At 47.4% G+C, this 18,417-nt stretch overlaps 1 protein-coding gene across 11 annotated transcripts in view; it reads left to right on the top strand.

The window, feature by feature from the left end:
- The window catches only part of EPHB2 (EPH receptor B2), a 114,572-nt gene that overhangs the window by 89,274 nt on the left and 6,881 nt on the right, over nt 1-18,417 (top strand). The window contains exons 7-15 of one of the 11 annotated variants that reach the window (XM_083452089.1): nt 3,397-3,559; nt 4,532-4,640; nt 5,320-5,426; nt 8,170-8,295; nt 9,089-9,336; nt 11,555-11,770; nt 15,523-15,744; nt 17,106-17,299; nt 18,150-18,305. In XM_083452089.1, coding sequence (XP_083308215.1) covers nt 3,397-3,559; nt 4,532-4,640; nt 5,320-5,426; nt 8,170-8,295; nt 9,089-9,336; nt 11,555-11,770; nt 15,523-15,744; nt 17,106-17,299; nt 18,150-18,305 — 1,541 coding nt within the window. The remainder of the gene's footprint in view (nt 1-3,396; nt 3,560-4,531; nt 4,641-5,319; nt 5,427-8,169; nt 8,296-9,088; nt 9,337-11,554; nt 11,771-15,522; nt 15,745-17,105; nt 17,300-18,149; nt 18,306-18,417) is intronic. The other 10 variants (XM_083452093.1, XM_083452095.1, XM_083452099.1 and 7 more) reach the window with 10 other exon arrangements.

The raw sequence follows: 18,417 nt of genomic DNA on the forward strand, positions 1-18,417 counted from the left end.
TCTCCCATATCTCACTTTGATGTTGCACCTGAGCACCAGACACAGAGCTGGATTTCAAATTCCAGTATGATCTCTGCATTAGTGAATCTGCCGACAGGGTTTCTTTGAAGTGAGCCTCTCGAGTTCCTCTAGAGCTCTGGCATTAGAAGAGGCTTTGAATCGTCTCCCGCTGGGAAAGCTCCTCTCTCTCTCTCTCTCTCTCTCTCTCTCTCTCTCTCCTTTTTCTTTTTTGAAATGGAAAACTGACAATTACTGTCAATGTGTGTGTTGCTTTTTCTGGAAAAGAACAACATTAGTTTTATTCTGGAGAGCCACTTCTGAGCCTCATACTGGGAGCTGAGGAGGGGGAAAGGAAATGGACCCATTCTGGGCCCTCTCCTCAAACTTCACTTGACATGCAATTGCATCTCATTCTCTCCTCCACCCTGATTAGTGCTGAGCTGAAATCCTCTCTGCCAACCTCCCCATTCTGCTGGCCAGCTATGAAATTTGGAGGGGGGGGGGACATTTCTAACAAAATTTGGGATGTGCAAACAAGGAGCAATCTGAGGACCATATGTGGCCCTCAACGGCTCTCTATTTGGCCCCCCAGGACTCTCCCCAAACCATATCCCTCACCAGTCTTGCTTCATACCTCATGAGGCTTTTTTCTGGCTGGAATGTGTCCTTGAATGTCGAGCATGCCTCTTGCTTGTCTGGATACAGGATAGAGAGCGGTATGTTTAGAAACTATCCTGTTGTACAAAGGTATATATTATATTTATTGCTTTTCTCCACTTTTGCCTCTGGCCTCACTCACCACCATCATGTGACCCCTACACAGCACCGAGGGCCTTCTGGCGGTTCCCTCGCTGTGAGAAGCCAAGTTACAGAGAACCAGGCAGAGGGCCTTCTCGGTAGTGGCACCCACCCTGTGGAACGCCCTCCCACCAGATGTCAAAGAGAAAAATAACTACCAAACTTTTAGAAGACATCTGAAGGCAGCCCTGTTTAGGGAAGCTTTTAATGTTTAATAGGTTATTGTATTTTAGTGTTTTGTTGGAAGCCGCCCAGAGTGGCTGGGGAAACCCAGCCAGATGGGCGGGGTATAAATAATAAATTATTATTATTATTATTATTATTATTATTATTATTATTATTAATTGTTATTGTTATTATTACAAGGTTGCCCAGAATGGAAAGTGGCTCTCAGGCTGAGAAAGATTCCCCCACCACAGCTCAACAGTGAGGGCAGAAATTAGTGCCCTTGCTCTGATCTGGCTTCATGATGATTCCATGGGATGATGATTCCAAAGCCAACTGAGAGTGAGGGCAATGATTAATGCGTTCACTGTGGAGCCTTATGAGAAAATAAATGAATGAATGGTGTTCCCAGCAATGGGGAGTGTGATTGTCAGTGTTTTCAGAATCTCGAAAAACAGGCAGCAAAGAAGATAAACAGAAGCGTACAGCGTCTGCCTCTGCTGCCAACTCACTAATTTCAAGTCCTAAAAATAGCTTTTATCTATATAAATAGCTTATGCATATAAAATTAAAATATAAATTTTATTCAAAAGTTACAATACAGCTTGGTCTGCTGCCATAGAATCCTAGATTGATCACTCCAATCTTCAATGCCTCTTCACTGTCATGTTGGCTCGTCAAATACCCTCAGTAGGAACCCGACTACTAGATATTTTCCATTAATATATCCCCTCCACGGACACCTGCGATGATTATAAATACCCTGTTCTTCTTCAATGAATTCCTTAACTTCTTTCCTCTACAAAAATCATGCAGTTTTAAACCAGATTGAGTTAGGCACTCTTCAGTTGGAATGAGTCAGGTGCAAGAATCGTTGGCAGACAGAAATGCTTATGACGGGGATCCACAATCTCTTTCATTCCCCAGTTGCGAGGAATTGCGTGTATATCAAAGAGGGGGTGTATGTATCAGGGAAAAAAGCTAATTAAAACTCCATGATTACATGAAGTCACAAATGTCCTTCCCACACTTCAATTCGCAGAGGAAAGGGCTAATCCTCTGTTCCCTCCAGATGACCTATATTTTGGTTCCCTTCAGGCCAGCAGGAGCTGGGGGAGGGGGAGGAGAGCCCACCGTTTTGAGCCGATAAATAGGTCCTGACCTATATTGCATAAACGGGTGCCCTGGCTCTGCCTTGCTCTGTCCTTGTTCCGCAGCAAAGCCAGGAGAGAGTAGCAGAATCAGGGCTGGTTCAGTGTGTCGGGAGGGGGGTGTCTCTTCTGAACCACCACCTCCTTCACCAGATGGTTGTTCCCATGTAAATATTAGGGGGAGGCTTTCAGGAGGGTGGCGTGGAAGTCGAAGGACTTTCAGGTGAGGGGATGTTCGGATAGATGGATGGATGGATGGATGGATAGACAGATAGATGATAGATGATAGATAGATAGATAGATAGATAGATAGATAGATAGATAGATAGATGAGAGAGAGAGCTTTTTTCTGGGGGTATGCAGAGGTACTCATACCCCTAAACATTTTGTGAATCTTTGTACTTTTGTCCATTTACTGTATTTATTTTTCCTGATTTGAACTATAAAATGGTGATTTTCTTGAGTCAAAATGAGAGCACCCCTAAACATGTTTTTTAGAAAGTGAGCACTGGGTAGATAGATAGATAGATAGATAGATAGACAGACAGACAGACAGGCAGACAGGCAGAGAAATAGAAATAGAAATAGAAATAGAAATAGAAATAGAAATAGAAATAGAAATAGAAATAGAAATAGAAATAGAAATAATAGAAATAGAAATAATAGAAATAGAAATAATAGAAATAGAAATAATAGAAATAGAAACAGAAATAGAAATAGATGATATAGATGATATAGATATAGATAGGTGGCAGGGCAACCCAACTAGATGGATGGGATATTATTATTATTATTATTATTATTATTATATAAATAGATAATTTGCATATTGTTACAAGCTTTAATACATGCAAAACCACAGATAGTATTGCACCAGTTATATAAATGGCACAGAATAACTATGTGTGAGTATAATTACAGTATCATTCATATATATATATATATATATATATATATATATATATATATATAATTATCCTTAGTATAGTTCAGCCAATGGGCATAAATATTTGTATACAAATTTTTGTAATCTTAAAAAAAAAAGTACCATGGTGTGGAATAAATACATATAAAACAACGACTTAACAAAAATAAATGCATGCGTTAATTATATAAAATGACATAGAATCACTACGGGTATGGTAAATATAATAAAGTAAAACACAGCTGCAAACCCAAGTTGTGAAAGTCTGACCTAGAAAAGGCCCAGGGTGATATATCTTGGGGGCGGGGGGTGCCCAGAAGGTTTCGTTTTATCAGCTGGCGTCTGTTTGCCTGGCAGGATCTGAGCGAGTTCAACGCCACGGCAGTTAAGAGCCCCACCAACACTGTGACGGTGCAGAACCTCAAAGCTGGCACCATTTACGTCTTCCAGGTGCGGGCACGCACTGTGGCAGGCTATGGGCGTTACAGCGGCAAGATGTACTTCCAGACCATGACCGAAGGTGAGATATGGTGCAGAAGACTCCCTGGGAATCTTAAGCTCAGTTCTCCATGATTCCATATCCGTTTCAGAGCATGTATCTATACATATATATCCTCCGCTGCCTTGCAAGATACAGTATTTTCGGGAGAAGAAAAGGCAACGGAGTAAAACCTACACAAATCTGGAGTAGAGTCCTTAAGATGGCTGGATGGTGCCTTGTACGCCTCTTTCTGGCAACTCCTGCAGCCAAGCTGGTGCCAAATGTATTGCTCTGCTTTCCTTTGGACCACATCAGTGAGGCCAAGAGGGGGGTCTTGTCATCTGGGCAGCCCAGGACCTCCACACACACTGTCCAGGCTTGCGCCGAGGATGTCTCTCCAGTGCTTCTAACACAGCGATTTGGCTTCACCCTCGGAGGTGCACCCCATTGTCTCTCAAGACAGATGGATGCCAACAGCAAATATATTTCAAAAGAATTTTTAAGTCTGAACAAAATGCTTGTTTAACCTGGAGATAGACTGTCTGAATTGTGCATTGCTTTGTAATGATTTGTTGGGTCTCTGGACCGTAATAAAGATTGATTGGTTGATATTTCAAAAGACCTCTTGAAAATTCATCAATACTTAAGTGGTTCCAAGGAGGTGGTTTGAGTATCCATGGTTTCCCATATAAGTGCCACCCCCAGAACATAACCCTTGCCTAAGATGTGAGTTACCTGTATACATTTTTTGGTCACCAATATGTGCATTTTATGATACGTGATCTTACATGTGTTACTTTGCACTGCAAAATTCAGGAAAGTGCAAAATTTCAAAGGATGGCTGTGTTTCTCTTCACCTATTGTTTCAGGATGTGCAAATTAGAGAGGTTCACTTTTCACATGCACAGTGACTCAGCTCTCCCTCTCAGTGCCAACCATGGTTGGGATTGGGCCCCCTTCATCCACCTGAGGAGTAAACCCCACCTTGTTCTTCTTTCTTGCTCCTCACAGCTGAGTACCAAACCAGCATCCAGGAGAAACTGCCGCTCATCATTGGCTCCTCGGCTGCGGGACTCGTCTTCCTCATTGCACTGGTAGTCATCGTCCTTGTTTGCAACAGGTAGGGAGCTTTTGCTACTGGGAGAGGCAGGTGGGGATCATTGGGAGGAGGGAGGGAAGCTGGGAGAGATCTAGCAGGCTTTATAAGAGATGCTGCACTGCTCCCGTTTCACAGCTCTTGCATCAAACAATGCACAACGGAGAAACCAGTGCTGCAGAGGAAAGGGGCGCCAGTCTGAAAGGAACCACTTGTATGCTAGCTCAGGTTTAAAGCATTCTGGTTTGCATGCAGAAGGTCCCAGTTTTGAATCTCAGCATCTCCAGGCAGGACCCTGGAGAGCCTCTGTTGGTCAGAGCAGGCAATAACAGGCCAGACTGACAGAGGCAACTTATTCTATTCTTAAAAGAAGCAGCAGTAGAAGATGCTCTGAGATGGTTGGCTCTTGCTGGTCCAGGAGTGGGTGGGAAAACCTTGTGGGAGAGAGGTGGCTGGTGCAGATTGGTGCCCTGTGAATGCTTAACATAGGCCCCAGAGACAGTGCAGATTGTATGCACAGCCTCTGTGGATATTGAACGGCTGCCCCATATGCACCCTAGTGCAGATGCAGCCTCCCAGGAGAGGGAGGGAGGGACTTGGAAGGGGGGAAGGGGCGGGCTCTAGGCTGGGAGGGGCGTGGGAAAGATGCTCTGTGCCTCTGGGCTGAGAGCTGAAGCCCAGCCTTGCCCCCCTGCTCTGCTAGTCCATCTGCCTCCCGCTCAGCCCGGTGCTCTCCTTCCAGAAGACGAGGATTTGAGCGTGCAGACTCCGAGTACACCGACAAGCTGCAGCATTATACCAGCGGCCACAGTATGTACTCTCCAGTGGGCATGAAGCCCCAAGGGTGAGGTGAGGGGTGGGGTGGGGAGGTTGTTTCCTGGTCTGCCTCAGTGCCTTCGGACTTCTGCCCCCCATTGTTTGAAGGCATCTGGACAAACTTACTTTTTTAGAGCCACCTCCTTCAACCCTGGCTCCCCAGATGTCGTCAGACTACAAGGCCCATCATCCCTGAATTTTGGCTATGCTGGCTGTGGGTGGTGGTCCCTGTAGTCTAGCAACATCTAGGAGAGCCAAGGCTGAAGAGTTCCTTCATAGCATATTCCAAATAATGTTCCACCCTCTAGGCTCACACTTTGCTGTTCTTTGCACACGAAAAAGTCCCCAGCTGTCAGTCAGGTCTCCATAAGAGCCAGGCTTCTGGTGGTAGAGCAGAGGACAGAGATATAGGGTGGAGTGGAGGACGGAGCTGGGCACCAGAAATGGATGTGCGTCTTGGAACAGTCTGGGGACAGAAAACACAGACCAGAAAGGGCCACAGAGAGGCCCACTTACCACTGACTTGCTTGATACCAGAAGCTTGCCCAAAAGCGACCATTGCTCTTGGGCTGAGGAAGGTCCCCCACCCCTGGCTGAAATCATTGTCCTCACACCATAAATGATTTCCTGACCCACTGAGGCCAGGGTATTGCATGGCAGTGATGTCTTGGATGGGGGAGGGGAGGGATGAATTCAACAAAGCACTAAGCAAATTGTTCCATCAATATAAGGATTTATGGGGTCACGAAGAGTCGGACATGACTAAACAACAACAACAATGGAATTATCTCTGCTTCCCCTCTCCCTGAAGGCTCCTGAAATGGGAGCCAGTGTGGTGTAGTGGTTAAGAGTGGTAGACTCGTAATCTGGTGAACTGGGTTCGATTCCCCGCTCCTCCACATGCAGCTGCTGGGTGACCTTGGGCTAGTCACACTTCTCTGAAGTCTCTCAGCCCCACTCACCTCACAGAGTGTTTGTTGTGGGGGAGGAAGGGAAAGGAGAATGTTAGCCGCTTTGAGACTCCTTAGGGTAGTGATAAAGCGGGATATCAAATCCAAACTCTTCTTCTTCTTCTTCTTCTGAAATCTCAGCAGATTTGGGGACAGCATCATGCATGCAGAGAGGGGGCGGGGACAGAACGTAGCTAAATGCCACCCAGAGATTGGCCTTTGCTGATCAGCTGACAAAGCTCAGGGGGCTGGTAGTACCTCTGAAGTATAGGGCACAGTTTCCCGGACCTGCAGTTGAAAGAGCATTAGTGGTGCAGAGATCAAGTGTTGGGCCCGGGTCACTTGGAGCCCCAGTCTGAGGCATCGCTCCCTCCTCCCTAGACCTCACTACATCTGCTAGCCTGACCCAACAGTGTCTCTCTCTTCTTCTTTTACACACATGCACTGGATACTAGCTTCAGGTAGTTAGCGCCCTTACTCCACATGCAATCGCCAAGTACCCCACTTTCAATAAGGAGGGAAATGGAACAGCCAAATAGCAATGCAAGTATAAAAGCAGTTTATTTTTAAAATATATTTTGAAACTGTTTTTATATAACTAACAGACTATTTCAACAATTCAACAACAACAAACGGGGGGAAATTGAGCATGGTCAGGTATAAGGTAAGGAGACGAAAGATAAAAAGGAAATCGGGCAAAAAGAGGCAGTATAGCAGTAATAATCCAAGATCAGACATAAACAGCAGATCAAAAACTCACAAAATCAAAAACAGTGCAAGATGAAATCATGTTTTGATAGGATTTGCTGTGTGTGTGTGACTGTCATTAAATAAGCTGCAAGAAGCCACAAAATCCATCAGGTCTGTTTCTCATCTAAGAACCCAGAGTTGTGGGTCTATTTCTCTGATGGCCCTGTAAAGAAGGCTCTTTGAAACCAGTTGGTAATGGAGTATGTAGAAAGGTCCTTCCTGCCTTGAGCCACGACTGAACAAACGAGTTATTAATATATCTTGCTTTGTTAAATTGAAGGAAATCGCCCATAAATATTGAAAGTAAGCACAACCTGGGGGTCCAGATAGATCTTTGGTGCGGTGATGGTGCTGAGTTCAAAAGCCACTGGATCCCAATATGTATTGACATAAACACAATCCCAGCATGTACGGTATCAAGAACTTCCCATGTTGCAACCCTGCCCACAAAACAAGGATCACCCTTTTAGAATAAGAGCAGTTTCTACCCTGTGCTTGTTTCCTGACACTGCAACGATCCCACCCTGATAGATGCCATATCAGTTGGTCCACCAGAGGCACACAGCTGAGTTGCGCATAAGCATTTCCTCATACAGGCTGACCACAGACTCGTGCAGACACTTCCGGGTATCGCTGCACATTTGCAATAAAGGCAGTGTGCTGTGGTGGTCAGAATGGGAAGGGAGAGAACTGGTTGGCAACCGGGGAGAATTGGCTCATCTTGCTGCTTTGGCCTCATTTTCACTACACGTTTATAGTGCTGTGGTTAAACCACGTTAAATACTCATGGTTTTCCCTAAAGAAACCTGGGAAGGGTTGTTTGTTAAGGGTGCTGGAAGGGTGCCAAAGGTTGTAAAGTGGGAGAAACAGCGACAGTTGGCCTGAGTTCTTTGGGGATGGGCTGGGTATTTAAGTGTGCTGAATGAATACATACAGAGAGAGAGACAGAGAGACAGAGAGACAGAGAGACAGAGACAGAGAGACAGAGAGACAGAGACAGAGATATATACACATCTCTACCCTTTTCCACTCCTGAGCAGTGACTCCCGGCATGAAGATCTACATCGACCCTTTCACCTATGAAGACCCCAATGAGGCTGTCAGAGAGTTTGCAAAGGAGATTGACATCTCATGTGTCAAAATTGAGCAGGTGATTGGGGCAGGTAAGTCCCCTCCCTTGGATGCCTGTGCTGCAACCCCAAACGGCCACAGGGAGGGTGTGTCAATGGGAGGGTGTGGCCGAGTTGCACACCCAGCTGGGGCCATGCCGAAAATCTGCATTTTTGAACTTCCGTCTTGAAAATCAAGAGTGGGACAGGGGCCATTTCAGGCGGAGCAGAGGTGGGATTTTCTCTCTCTCTCCCTAGATGGTAGTGGAGCTCTCTTCAGCAGAGCAGCAGCCATTCCCCACCCCACACATTCAGAATATCTCATATATAGAACAAGCATTTTGGAGGAAAATGGCAGCTACTTCATAAACTGGTGGTCTCTTTTGCGGACCACCATTTCTCCAAAAACATTGCTATCTTTAGGACATTCCCTTTTTTGGACAGGAGAATAACAATCAACAACCAGGAAAAGCGCCAAAGAGTTTCTCAACAATCCCCCACAAAGTGCCCTCCCCACCTCTGTCAAAACTGCATAAATGGCCCCATTTTACTGGGATGTGATTGGGTTGGCCTACATTCTTCTTTGGGTCCTTTCCAACTCTGCAATCCAAGGATGCTAAGAAATGAGGGAAGGCGCTTGGCGCAGCCTTAGGCCCAGTCTGTGTGGGTGCCTCACTTTCCCATGGGTGGCTCTGACCAAGGGAGGGATCGTGCCTTGCTTTTGAACTGGGGGTGGGTGCGAGGAAATGGGGAATAGTGGGAGGTAACCGCTATCTCTCCCCCACCCACTCCCAAAGCTCAGAAACCTAAGGCGCTCTTTCTTCCTACACCGTGTTTTCCACTCCAGGGGAGTTTGGCGAGGTGTGCAGTGGCCACCTCAAGCTTCCAGGCAAGAGGGAGAGCTTTGTGGCCATCAAGACACTGAAATCTGGCTATACCGAGAAGCAGCGGCGGGACTTCCTGAGCGAGGCCAGCATCATGGGCCAGTTTGACCACCCCAACGTCATCCACCTGGAGGGGGTGGTCACCAAGAGCCCCCCTGTCATGATCGTTACAGAATTCATGGAGAATGGCTCATTGGATTCCTTCCTACGGGTACGCTGTTATGGGGGAGGCTGGGAGTGGGTTCAATGACTGGTAGAGGTTCCTCATGGAAGCAGCTGTCCTCTTTGTGAGCCTCTCTGAAGACCTGGAAGAGAGATGCACAAAAGCAGGTGACAAACACACAGAGACAAACACGCACAATTGGAATTGGGTATCTGCCGAAAAGGGGCTAAATATGTCATCACGTTGACTCCCTTTATTTCTATCCATTTAAATCGTTTCTATCCCACCTGCAACCTTTCTTTACTGATCAAATTGAACTTTACAAAGTATCAAAATGAAACACTACATATGAGAATCGGATACAAAAAGAGAGCGGAGTAGCACATTTAAAGCAGCATAATTAGTGAGAATGCAAAGCAGGTGCTTAAACATTGAAGAAAAGCATTACAAATGTAAATCGAATACCAAAATACAATTAAAATTCCACATGTAAACATCATTAACAGCTAAACAAAATAAACGGAATCGATGTTGCATCCGCACACACAAAGTCTCTGGGTTGCTCCTAATGCTAGTAGTACTCAGAGTAGATCTATTGTACTTAAGGGACATGACTAACTTAGGTCCACTCGCTTCAATGGGTCTACTCTGAGTAGGGCTTAGTTGGAGACGGCCCCCTGTTCTCATTAAGCATCATTTACAAACAGATTGCTCACCCACCTCCATGTAGGGGTGTAAGGGATCATACAAATACCAATCTAACCCCTCTACTCCCTACGTCCCGCCCATGTGGATCCTTAATCTATACCAGCTTTTCTCAACCTTGGGTCCCCAGATAATGTTAGAATACAACTCCCATCATCTTTGGCCACAGGTCCTGTTAGCTTGGAATGATGGGAGTTGTAGTCCAACAACATCTGGGGACTCAAGGTTGAGAACAGCTGCTCTATCCTCTCACTCCACCAAGTGTATTAAGAGCTGAGTGGTAGGAAGCAGGCCATGCAGTCAAAGAGAGCATAGAAACAGAGGAAGCTGTCACTTCCTATGGCCCATCAGGTTCAGTCCACACATGAGTGACAGCAACTCTTCAGGATCTCAAGCCAAGGTCTCTCCTGGCCCTACTTTAGGTGCCATTTGGGGTTGAAACTTGGACCTACTGCATGCAAAGCAGATGCTCTACCACTACGTTAGCCTCCTTCCCCAAGGAGCAGCTGTTGCACATGTTGTTTCCTGCATATTGGACGATAACGTTGTCAGACAGGATTTCCTCCCCTCCGCACCCTCTGGATAGGGAAATAACTGACTGAGCCTGATTGGTGCAAAACCCTCGAAGAGCAGCAACCTGCTCAGGTCTCTGGGCCAACCGTCAAATATCTCAAGGGCTGCCACATGGAAGACAGAGCAAGCTTGTTTTTTGCAGCTCTTGACGGGAAGACCCAAACCAGGGAATTCAAATTACAAGAAAGGAGATTGCGACTAAACATTAGGAAGAACTTCCTGGTGGTAAGAGCTATTTGACAATGGAACAGACTACCTTGCAAAGTGGTGGATTCTCCTTCACTGGACGTGTTTAAACAGAGGCTGGGTGGCCATCCATCAGGGATTCTTTAGTTGTGATTCCTGCATTGTAGGGGGTTGGACTTGATGACCCTTGGGTTCCCTTGTAACCCCACGATTCTATGAAATGCATTAAATTGAGGAAAGTGGCTGGCAGAAATGTGTATATCAGTCAAAACTGCTTACATAAATGTATATAATAGGAAAAATTCACACCAAAAATCTGATAAATTATCATGAGGATTTCTTTTTAAATCTTTGATTGTCTTTGTTATTGCTACAGTTCTGCTTGTTTTTTTTATATTTTGTTCTATAGACTTATATATACCATATTTTTTGCTCCATAAGACGCACCTGACCATAAGATGCACCTAGTTTTTAGAGGAGGAAATGGGGAAAGCCCCGTTTTTTGGGGAGGGGGGTCAGCTCACAGTTGTGCAGCTTCTTTTGCAAATAATATATTTATAAGAGCATGAGACTCTTAATATCAAGGTCCTGGGTTCGAGCCCCACATTGGACAAAGGATTCCTGCATTGCAGGGCGTTGGACTAGATGACTCTTGGGGTCCCTTGCAGCTCTACAAGTCCGATTCCATGAGCCAAGGTGATTAGCCAGGTGGTTTGGTGGCCTGAATTCTCCTTGAAACCCCCTTTTGTCCAACCCTGATCCCTGCTTGACCCTGTCGGTCCTTTTCTCTTCTACCCTGCAGCAAAACGATGGTCAGTTCACTGTGATCCAGCTGGTGGGGATGCTACGGGGCATTGCTGCTGGCATGAAGTACCTGGCCGACATGAACTACGTCCACCGTGACCTGGCAGCTCGCAATATCCTCGTCAACAGCAACCTCGTCTGCAAGGTCTCGGACTTTGGCCTCTCCCGCTTCCTGGAAGATGACACCTCGGATCCCACCTACACCAGCGCCCTGGTAAGACACAGGAAGGAAACCTTCCGGGGTGAAGGCAGGATGGAGGGGGGAGCTCAGTGGTTTCCAAGTTGGTGTCAGGCAGCAGGTTGCCAGGAATGGATAAGACAAGGAAAAGTGCTTATCACCTACCTTTTATTCAATATTTACAGAGAGAGAGGCTTGGGAACACAGCCTCTTGGAGTAATGGCATTGTCCCAAGTGACTCTCCACCCCCTTTTTCTCCCACTTCTTCATTTGTCATCACGGCCCTACCGGTGGTGCTGAGGGCCCTTTTCTTCTGAGCCCTTTGCTCTCCTACTTTCAAGGCCCACCGGGTTCTGGAAGGGGGGTCTGGAATGCTTTCTAAAGACACTATGTCCATCAGCTGTCACCTCCCCTTGGTGTGTCCTCTTCCTCCTCCTCCTCTCCCATTATTTTCCCTCATCTGCCCCTGAGCTGTGACCTCCCTCAAACCCCTGTTGTAATTCTGAACTGTCTTCTTCTCCTTCTCTGGAAGGGTCAGGCTGGGGAGGCGGTCTCCACCATTCCTCCTCTGTCCAGTGCCTGACAGGTGGTCAGATGGGTGGTCAATCTCTGGGAGAAAAAACATGCAGCACACTTAAGTGGATAGAGAAAACCTCCCCCAGGCCCTTTCTCTCATAAACACTAGACCTCATGGGCATACAATGAAGCTGAAAGTCGGAAGATTTGGAACAGATAAAAGAAAGGGCTTATTCATGCAGTGCAATCTCTGGAACTCATGTCCACAAGAGGCAGTGATGGCCAACTTGGATGGCTTTAAAAGAGGATTAAATTCACGGAGAAGAAGGCTATCGATGGTTGCTAGCCATGATGGTTATGCTTTGCCTTCACAGTTGGAGGCAGAAATGCTTCTGAATACCCATTGCTAGAAACCACAGGAGAAGGGAGAGCACTCTTATGCTCAAATCCTGCTTGCTGGCTTCCCACAGACAGCTGGTTGGCCGCCATAACAACAGGATGCTGGGTGAGATGGGCCATTGGCCAGATCCAGCAAGCTTGAGAGAGCCAGCGTGCTGTAGTGGTTAAGAGCGGTAGACTCGTAATCTGGTGAACCGGGTTTGCTTCTGCACTCCTCCACATGCAGCTGCTGGGTGACCTTGGGCTAGTCACACTTCTCTGAAGTCTCTCAGCCCCACTCACCTCACAGAGTGTTTGTTGTGGGGGAGGAAGGGAAAGGAGAATGTTAGCCGCTTTGAGACTCCTAAGGGGAGTGAAAGGCGGGGTATCAAGTCCAAACTCTTCTTCTTCTCTTCTATGTTCCCCTCCTGTGAAATTGCCTTGCCACCGCTTCATCACGGGCCTTCTATTCTGATGCTATTCAACTGAGTTCTACTCAGAGTAATGGACCTAAGTGAGGTTGCCCACAAGGAGTTGGGAACGGGTATGCCTGAGAATCTCCAGCTCATCGCTTTAGCAGGAGACCCCCATGGAAGTCTGCTAAATGATGTGGGGGTGGGAAACACTTCTCATTTAGCAGCACCTCGCACATGGCGTGGTTGTAAGGTCATGTGTTTAGCAGGTGGGCGGCTCCCCCTACCTGCCGAATTTGGCCCGCAAGGCCGATCCTGGTGAAGATCTGGCCCATGTGGCCAAAAAGCTTCCCTGCTCCTGGGCCAAATGGTTCAAGAAGTGTTTCCCATAAACACACAAGGAAAACTGGTTCTAGAGTTGGCACAGTGGATCAGAGGACTCTGGGCAGGGCAGGGACGTCTCCCCGTGACGTGAGTTACTCAGCCCCAACATGTACAGGGAGAAGACACACACAAGAAGTTTCTTCTGGAGAGACGAGTCGGAAGGGTCACGGGGCACCTTATCTGGGCCAACCTTCCACAGGAATCTGGCTTTTCTCTGCAGCAGACAGAAATGGCCTTCGCCAAAGGCCTCTTAACGCAAACCCAGCACGGCAGTGTTAAGAATTTATGGCTCTTCCTCCTTGATGATCAGCGAGGCTGTTGAAGCATCACTGATGCTGGCAATGAAGCCTCTCCCGTTGCATTTTTTATTTGGTCGGTGCGAACAGCGCTGGGTGGGGGTCTGGCACTGTGCTGTCACAGAACTGGATCGGTACAGTGAAAACAGGCAACCTAATTTTTCCTGACCTTCCTTGAAAATAAGGAAATATATGGGGGGTGGGGGGGAAGGAAAAGCCTTCTGGATTGAGAGCAAAGATCTGCCTCGTTCAGCATGTCTGTATCTAGTGGTACCCAACTTGTTGCCACTGGGGAGCACTACCAACAGGGTAGAAAGGGGGTGCCCCCCATACAAGCATTTGGTATTCAAAGGCAGACTGCATCTCAAGATGGGAGTTCTATCTTGCTCTCGTGCCTCAAAATCTCCCTTCTCATTGTATTTATTCACTTTTGTTTCATAAACCTTATGCACCGCTTGGTTGTAAAAAGAAAAACAGCGCTTCAAAGCAGTTCGCAGAGAGAATAAAATGAAATTATCAGTGGAAAGCACAAAAGCAACCCTTTAAAACATTCAAAAGCTAAAATCAGCAACAGATCAAAATACACATCCATGTTCTACATGTCTGTGCAGGCATGCCTCTTTTTTTTAAGATTTCTTGCAGGCACTGAAAAGAGTACAGGGTCAGCCCAAGACATTTTGGCACCAGAGGCAAACCACAAAATGGCACCCCTTTCCCCACTAGGGAAGAAGGGGCAAGTGAAGGTCTAAATCAGGAACAAGGGGGCAATAAAGATCTACATTGGGAGCTTCTGTCCCTGTAGATCCTGCCACCTGAGGCATTCACCTTACTGTCAGGATGCTGTCAGTGGCTCCCGGCTGGTTGCTCAGGAAAGTATAAAGACAAGGAAAGGTTTCTTACCATCCTATTTTATTTCAATCTTTACAGAGAGAGGCTATTGAACCCAACTTCTTGGATAATGGCGTTGTCCCAAGTGAATCTTCACACACACACCCATCTCTCCCACTTCCTCATTCGTCACTTCTACGGGTGCTGTTATGTGCCCTCTGTCTTTGAGCTCTTTGCTCTCCTACTTTTAAGGCTCGCCAGGTTCTGGGAGATGGAGGGTCTGGGATGCTTTCTAATGACACTGTGTCAGTCAGCTGTTACTCTGCTTCTACTTCCTCCTCCTTCTCTCCCATTATTTCCCAACTTTTCCCCTCATCTGCCTCTGAGCTGTGACCTCCCTCAGTCCACTGTTGTAAATCTATACTGTCTTCCTCTTCCTCCTCCCAGGCAGGGTCAGGATGGGGAGGTGGTCTCCACCATTCCTCCTCTGCCCACTCCCTGACCCTTACCTTGCCTCATGGGTGGTCCAGCCCCGGTGAAGGCAGTTGCCTGCATTCCAGTGTGTAGGTGCTGCCACATTAAAATAATGATTTCTTACCAATGTGGAACGGGTATTATTTTTCACCTGTGCTGGTGCCAGTTCTGCCAATCAAAGCGATCAAGTGGGCATATATGGAGTGACTCCCATAGTTTTAAAACCAGTATCTTATGGAGAGGATTCTTAGGTTTGTGGTAGCCTTGCTTGCTTGAAGAAACCTGGACTCACCAGCCCACATATGCTATCACTTCACCAACCGGTGAAATATTCAACTGAGGAGTCAGGGGATGAGAGACTTGCACTTGCATTAGTGGTGCTGCGGTGCTGCCAGGTATGAGTACAGGTGCAACTGGACCTATGCCAACATACTAGCCTCCTTACAAGAAGTTGGTTAGGGCTAACTCTTATTTACTTGTTCCCCACTGACTCCATTAGCAGTCATTCCACTTGGCTGGGGCTGATGCAAGCAACCCAAGCGAGAAACCCTGTGCTCCACCCCCACTACAGGGCGGAAAGATCCCGATCCGTTGGACAGCACCGGAAGCCATCCAGTACCGAAAGTTCACTTCTGCAAGCGACGTGTGGAGCTACGGAATAGTCATGTGGGAGGTGATGTCCTATGGAGAGCGGCCGTACTGGGACATGACCAACCAAGATGTAAGTATGAGGGACTGCTGGTGGAACAGGGTATGTTTAGCCTGGAGAAGGGAAGGCTGAGAGATGAAAAAGTAGCCATCTTCAAATATCTGAAGGGCTATCACATGGAAGATGGTACGAGATGGTTTTCTGCTGCTCCAGAGGGTAGGACCTGAACAAATGGACTCAAATGACAAGAAAGGAAATTCTGATTAAATATTAAGAAGAACTTCTTGATGGTAAGAGCTGTTTGGCAGTGGAACAGACTTTCCCCAGAAGGTGGCCAGCTCTCCTGTTTGGAGGTTTTTTAGCAGAGGTTGGATGGAGGGCTGGCAGGGATTTGCTGAAAATCCACTTGGCTTGCCAGTCTGTTTCTGGGGACAGTTCAAAGTGCTGGTTATGACTTATACTGTATAGTTAGGTGGGTTTTTTGTTTTGTTTTTTAGGAAAGGACATTTAATAGTGCTGTGCTGTTTTTAATATCTGCATTTTGATAGATCCCCCCCCCCCTTACATTGTTTTGATTCTATCAAGGTTTAATTACTATTTAATGATGGCCTTTTATACATTTTTCTATTTTATCTGTGGTTTGTATTTTTGTCTGCAAGCCACTTTGAGTCCCAGTCTAGGGAATAGGTGGGGTATTAATAATAATCATAAGCCAAGGGTGGCATTCTGTCTCAGCATGTGGACTGCTGTCATTCTCAGTCTGATGTCAAATCCCTGCCCCTGTAGGAACATGATCGACTCAGGGAGCTGCCTCACTTCGTAGCGGCTCCCAGCCTTTCTCCTTGGCGGGTTCCTTCTGCTCTGCGCTCCTGCCCTTCCTCCAGCCCTGGAGCGCTCCACCCCAGAAGCCATTGCTGGCTAATTGACAGTGATCTTTCCAGCAAGGGCAGAGCGTTCAGTAACTTCACCCCCTATTAGCCTCCTCGACCCGGGCTGCGAACACCAGCAGAGGGGAGAATCGCTCATGTCTCCAGCAGGGCATTTGTGCCGGCAGCGTAGCAGGTGGGGGAGGGGAGAGGAGAAGAGCTCCGGGGGGGGGGAGCAATTTCATGTGTGTGTATTTGCATGTGCATAATGTGCATTGTCACATCCCCAATTACGGATCGGGAGCGGCAGCCTTGGCCGTCAGACGTCAAGGCCGATGGATGCTTAGGCAATATTTCCCTTTGGATGTGGATTAAGTCTGTTGACGTGGCCAATTAATGAGCCGCTTCAGACAATGAAGGAGGGGAAAGCTGTGGCTGAACCTGTGAATGAACTCTCAAGTCGCATTTGTTTCCATGAGAACGGTGTCATTTAGCCATCACCGGTTGGCTAGCAGTCAGCATCTACAGGACAAAAAGATGTATGTGGGCTTTTTCCTCCCCTTGCAGGTAATAAACGCCATTGAGCAAGATTATCGGCTGCCACCACCCATGGATTGCCCCAGTGCCTTGCACCAGCTCATGTTGGACTGCTGGCAGAAGGACCGTAACCACAGGCCCAAATTTGGACAGATTGTCAACACCTTAGACAAGATGATCCGGAACCCAAACAGCCTGAAAGCCATGGCACCCCTTTCCTCTGGGTAGGAAAGCAGGGCACACAATGGGGGTTAGGGCTTATGGGAATTGGAGTTCAGCATCTTCTGGGTGGCAGCAGGTTGGGGGAAGGTGCTCCAGAATTTTACCCAGGCTAAAATGGATTTCTGGTTTCCCAGAGCTGGCACTTTGGGTCAGGGATGTCCACATGCAGTGCTTTACTGTTGAGTGCTGAAGATGCTTGAGGTTCACAAGGGAGGCAGGTGCTGTCTAGTTGTCAGGAGTCCATGTCATGCAGGGAGCCTACAGGACCTTGGACAGCTCCAAGGGGTCCTGCAAAGGCAGCTGCCAGAGAAGACCTCTGGATAGAGAGCCAGAGCCAACTGAAGTCTTATGCAGACTGATCCTTCCTGGAGTGCATCAGGCTCCAGCTCCCAGGTGGGGAGGAGGAAACTACCTGGCTGGCTAAAAGGCCATTGCCTTCTTTTGCCATTGTTGCCTTTTGCAAGAAAGAGCCACTGCAGGAGACTCGTCTTTTGAATCACAGGGTGGTGGCCAAGCTGCATTCCTTGACCACAAGGGTCCCAAATGAAGCACCGGAGGTTCTCCCCCGAGAAAGTAGCCTCGGACCTGTCCTCATTGAAGTCCTCCACCATGCACGTCATGGCCCCTGAATCATAAGAGTTTCCAAGAATGTGGGTCAGGTCTTATAATCCCCCTGAACCAAGAGGGTCTTCCAGCCCTACCTGGTGATGCCAGGGATTACACCTGGAACCTTCTGCATGCAAAGCAGGTGCTACACCACTTGTGAAAATGATCAGTGTGGGTTTCTTCCATGCCAAACAAATCCAGATCTTTCTTCTGCTCTTCTGTTGCGATTTCCACCCCCCCCTCCAGGATTAACCTCCCCTTACTGGACCGCACCATTCCAGACTATTCCAGTTTCAACACCGTGGACGAGTGGCTTGAAGCCATCAAGATGGGGCAGTACAAGGAGAGTTTTGCCAGTGCTGGCTTCACCAACTTTGACGTGGTGTCCCAAATGAACATGGAGTAAGTTCCAGGGGAGAAGAGGTGGATGAGTACTAGCCATGAGGACTATGTTCTCAGCAATGCCTCTGAATACCAGTTGTTGGGAATTACAAGTGGGGAGAGTTGCTGTCAC

The sequence above is a fragment of the Podarcis tiliguerta genome (genome assembly GCF_965153285.1).
Source record: "Podarcis tiliguerta genome assembly, chromosome: 8".
Classification (NCBI taxonomy): Eukaryota; Metazoa; Chordata; class Lepidosauria; order Squamata; family Lacertidae; genus Podarcis; species Podarcis tiliguerta.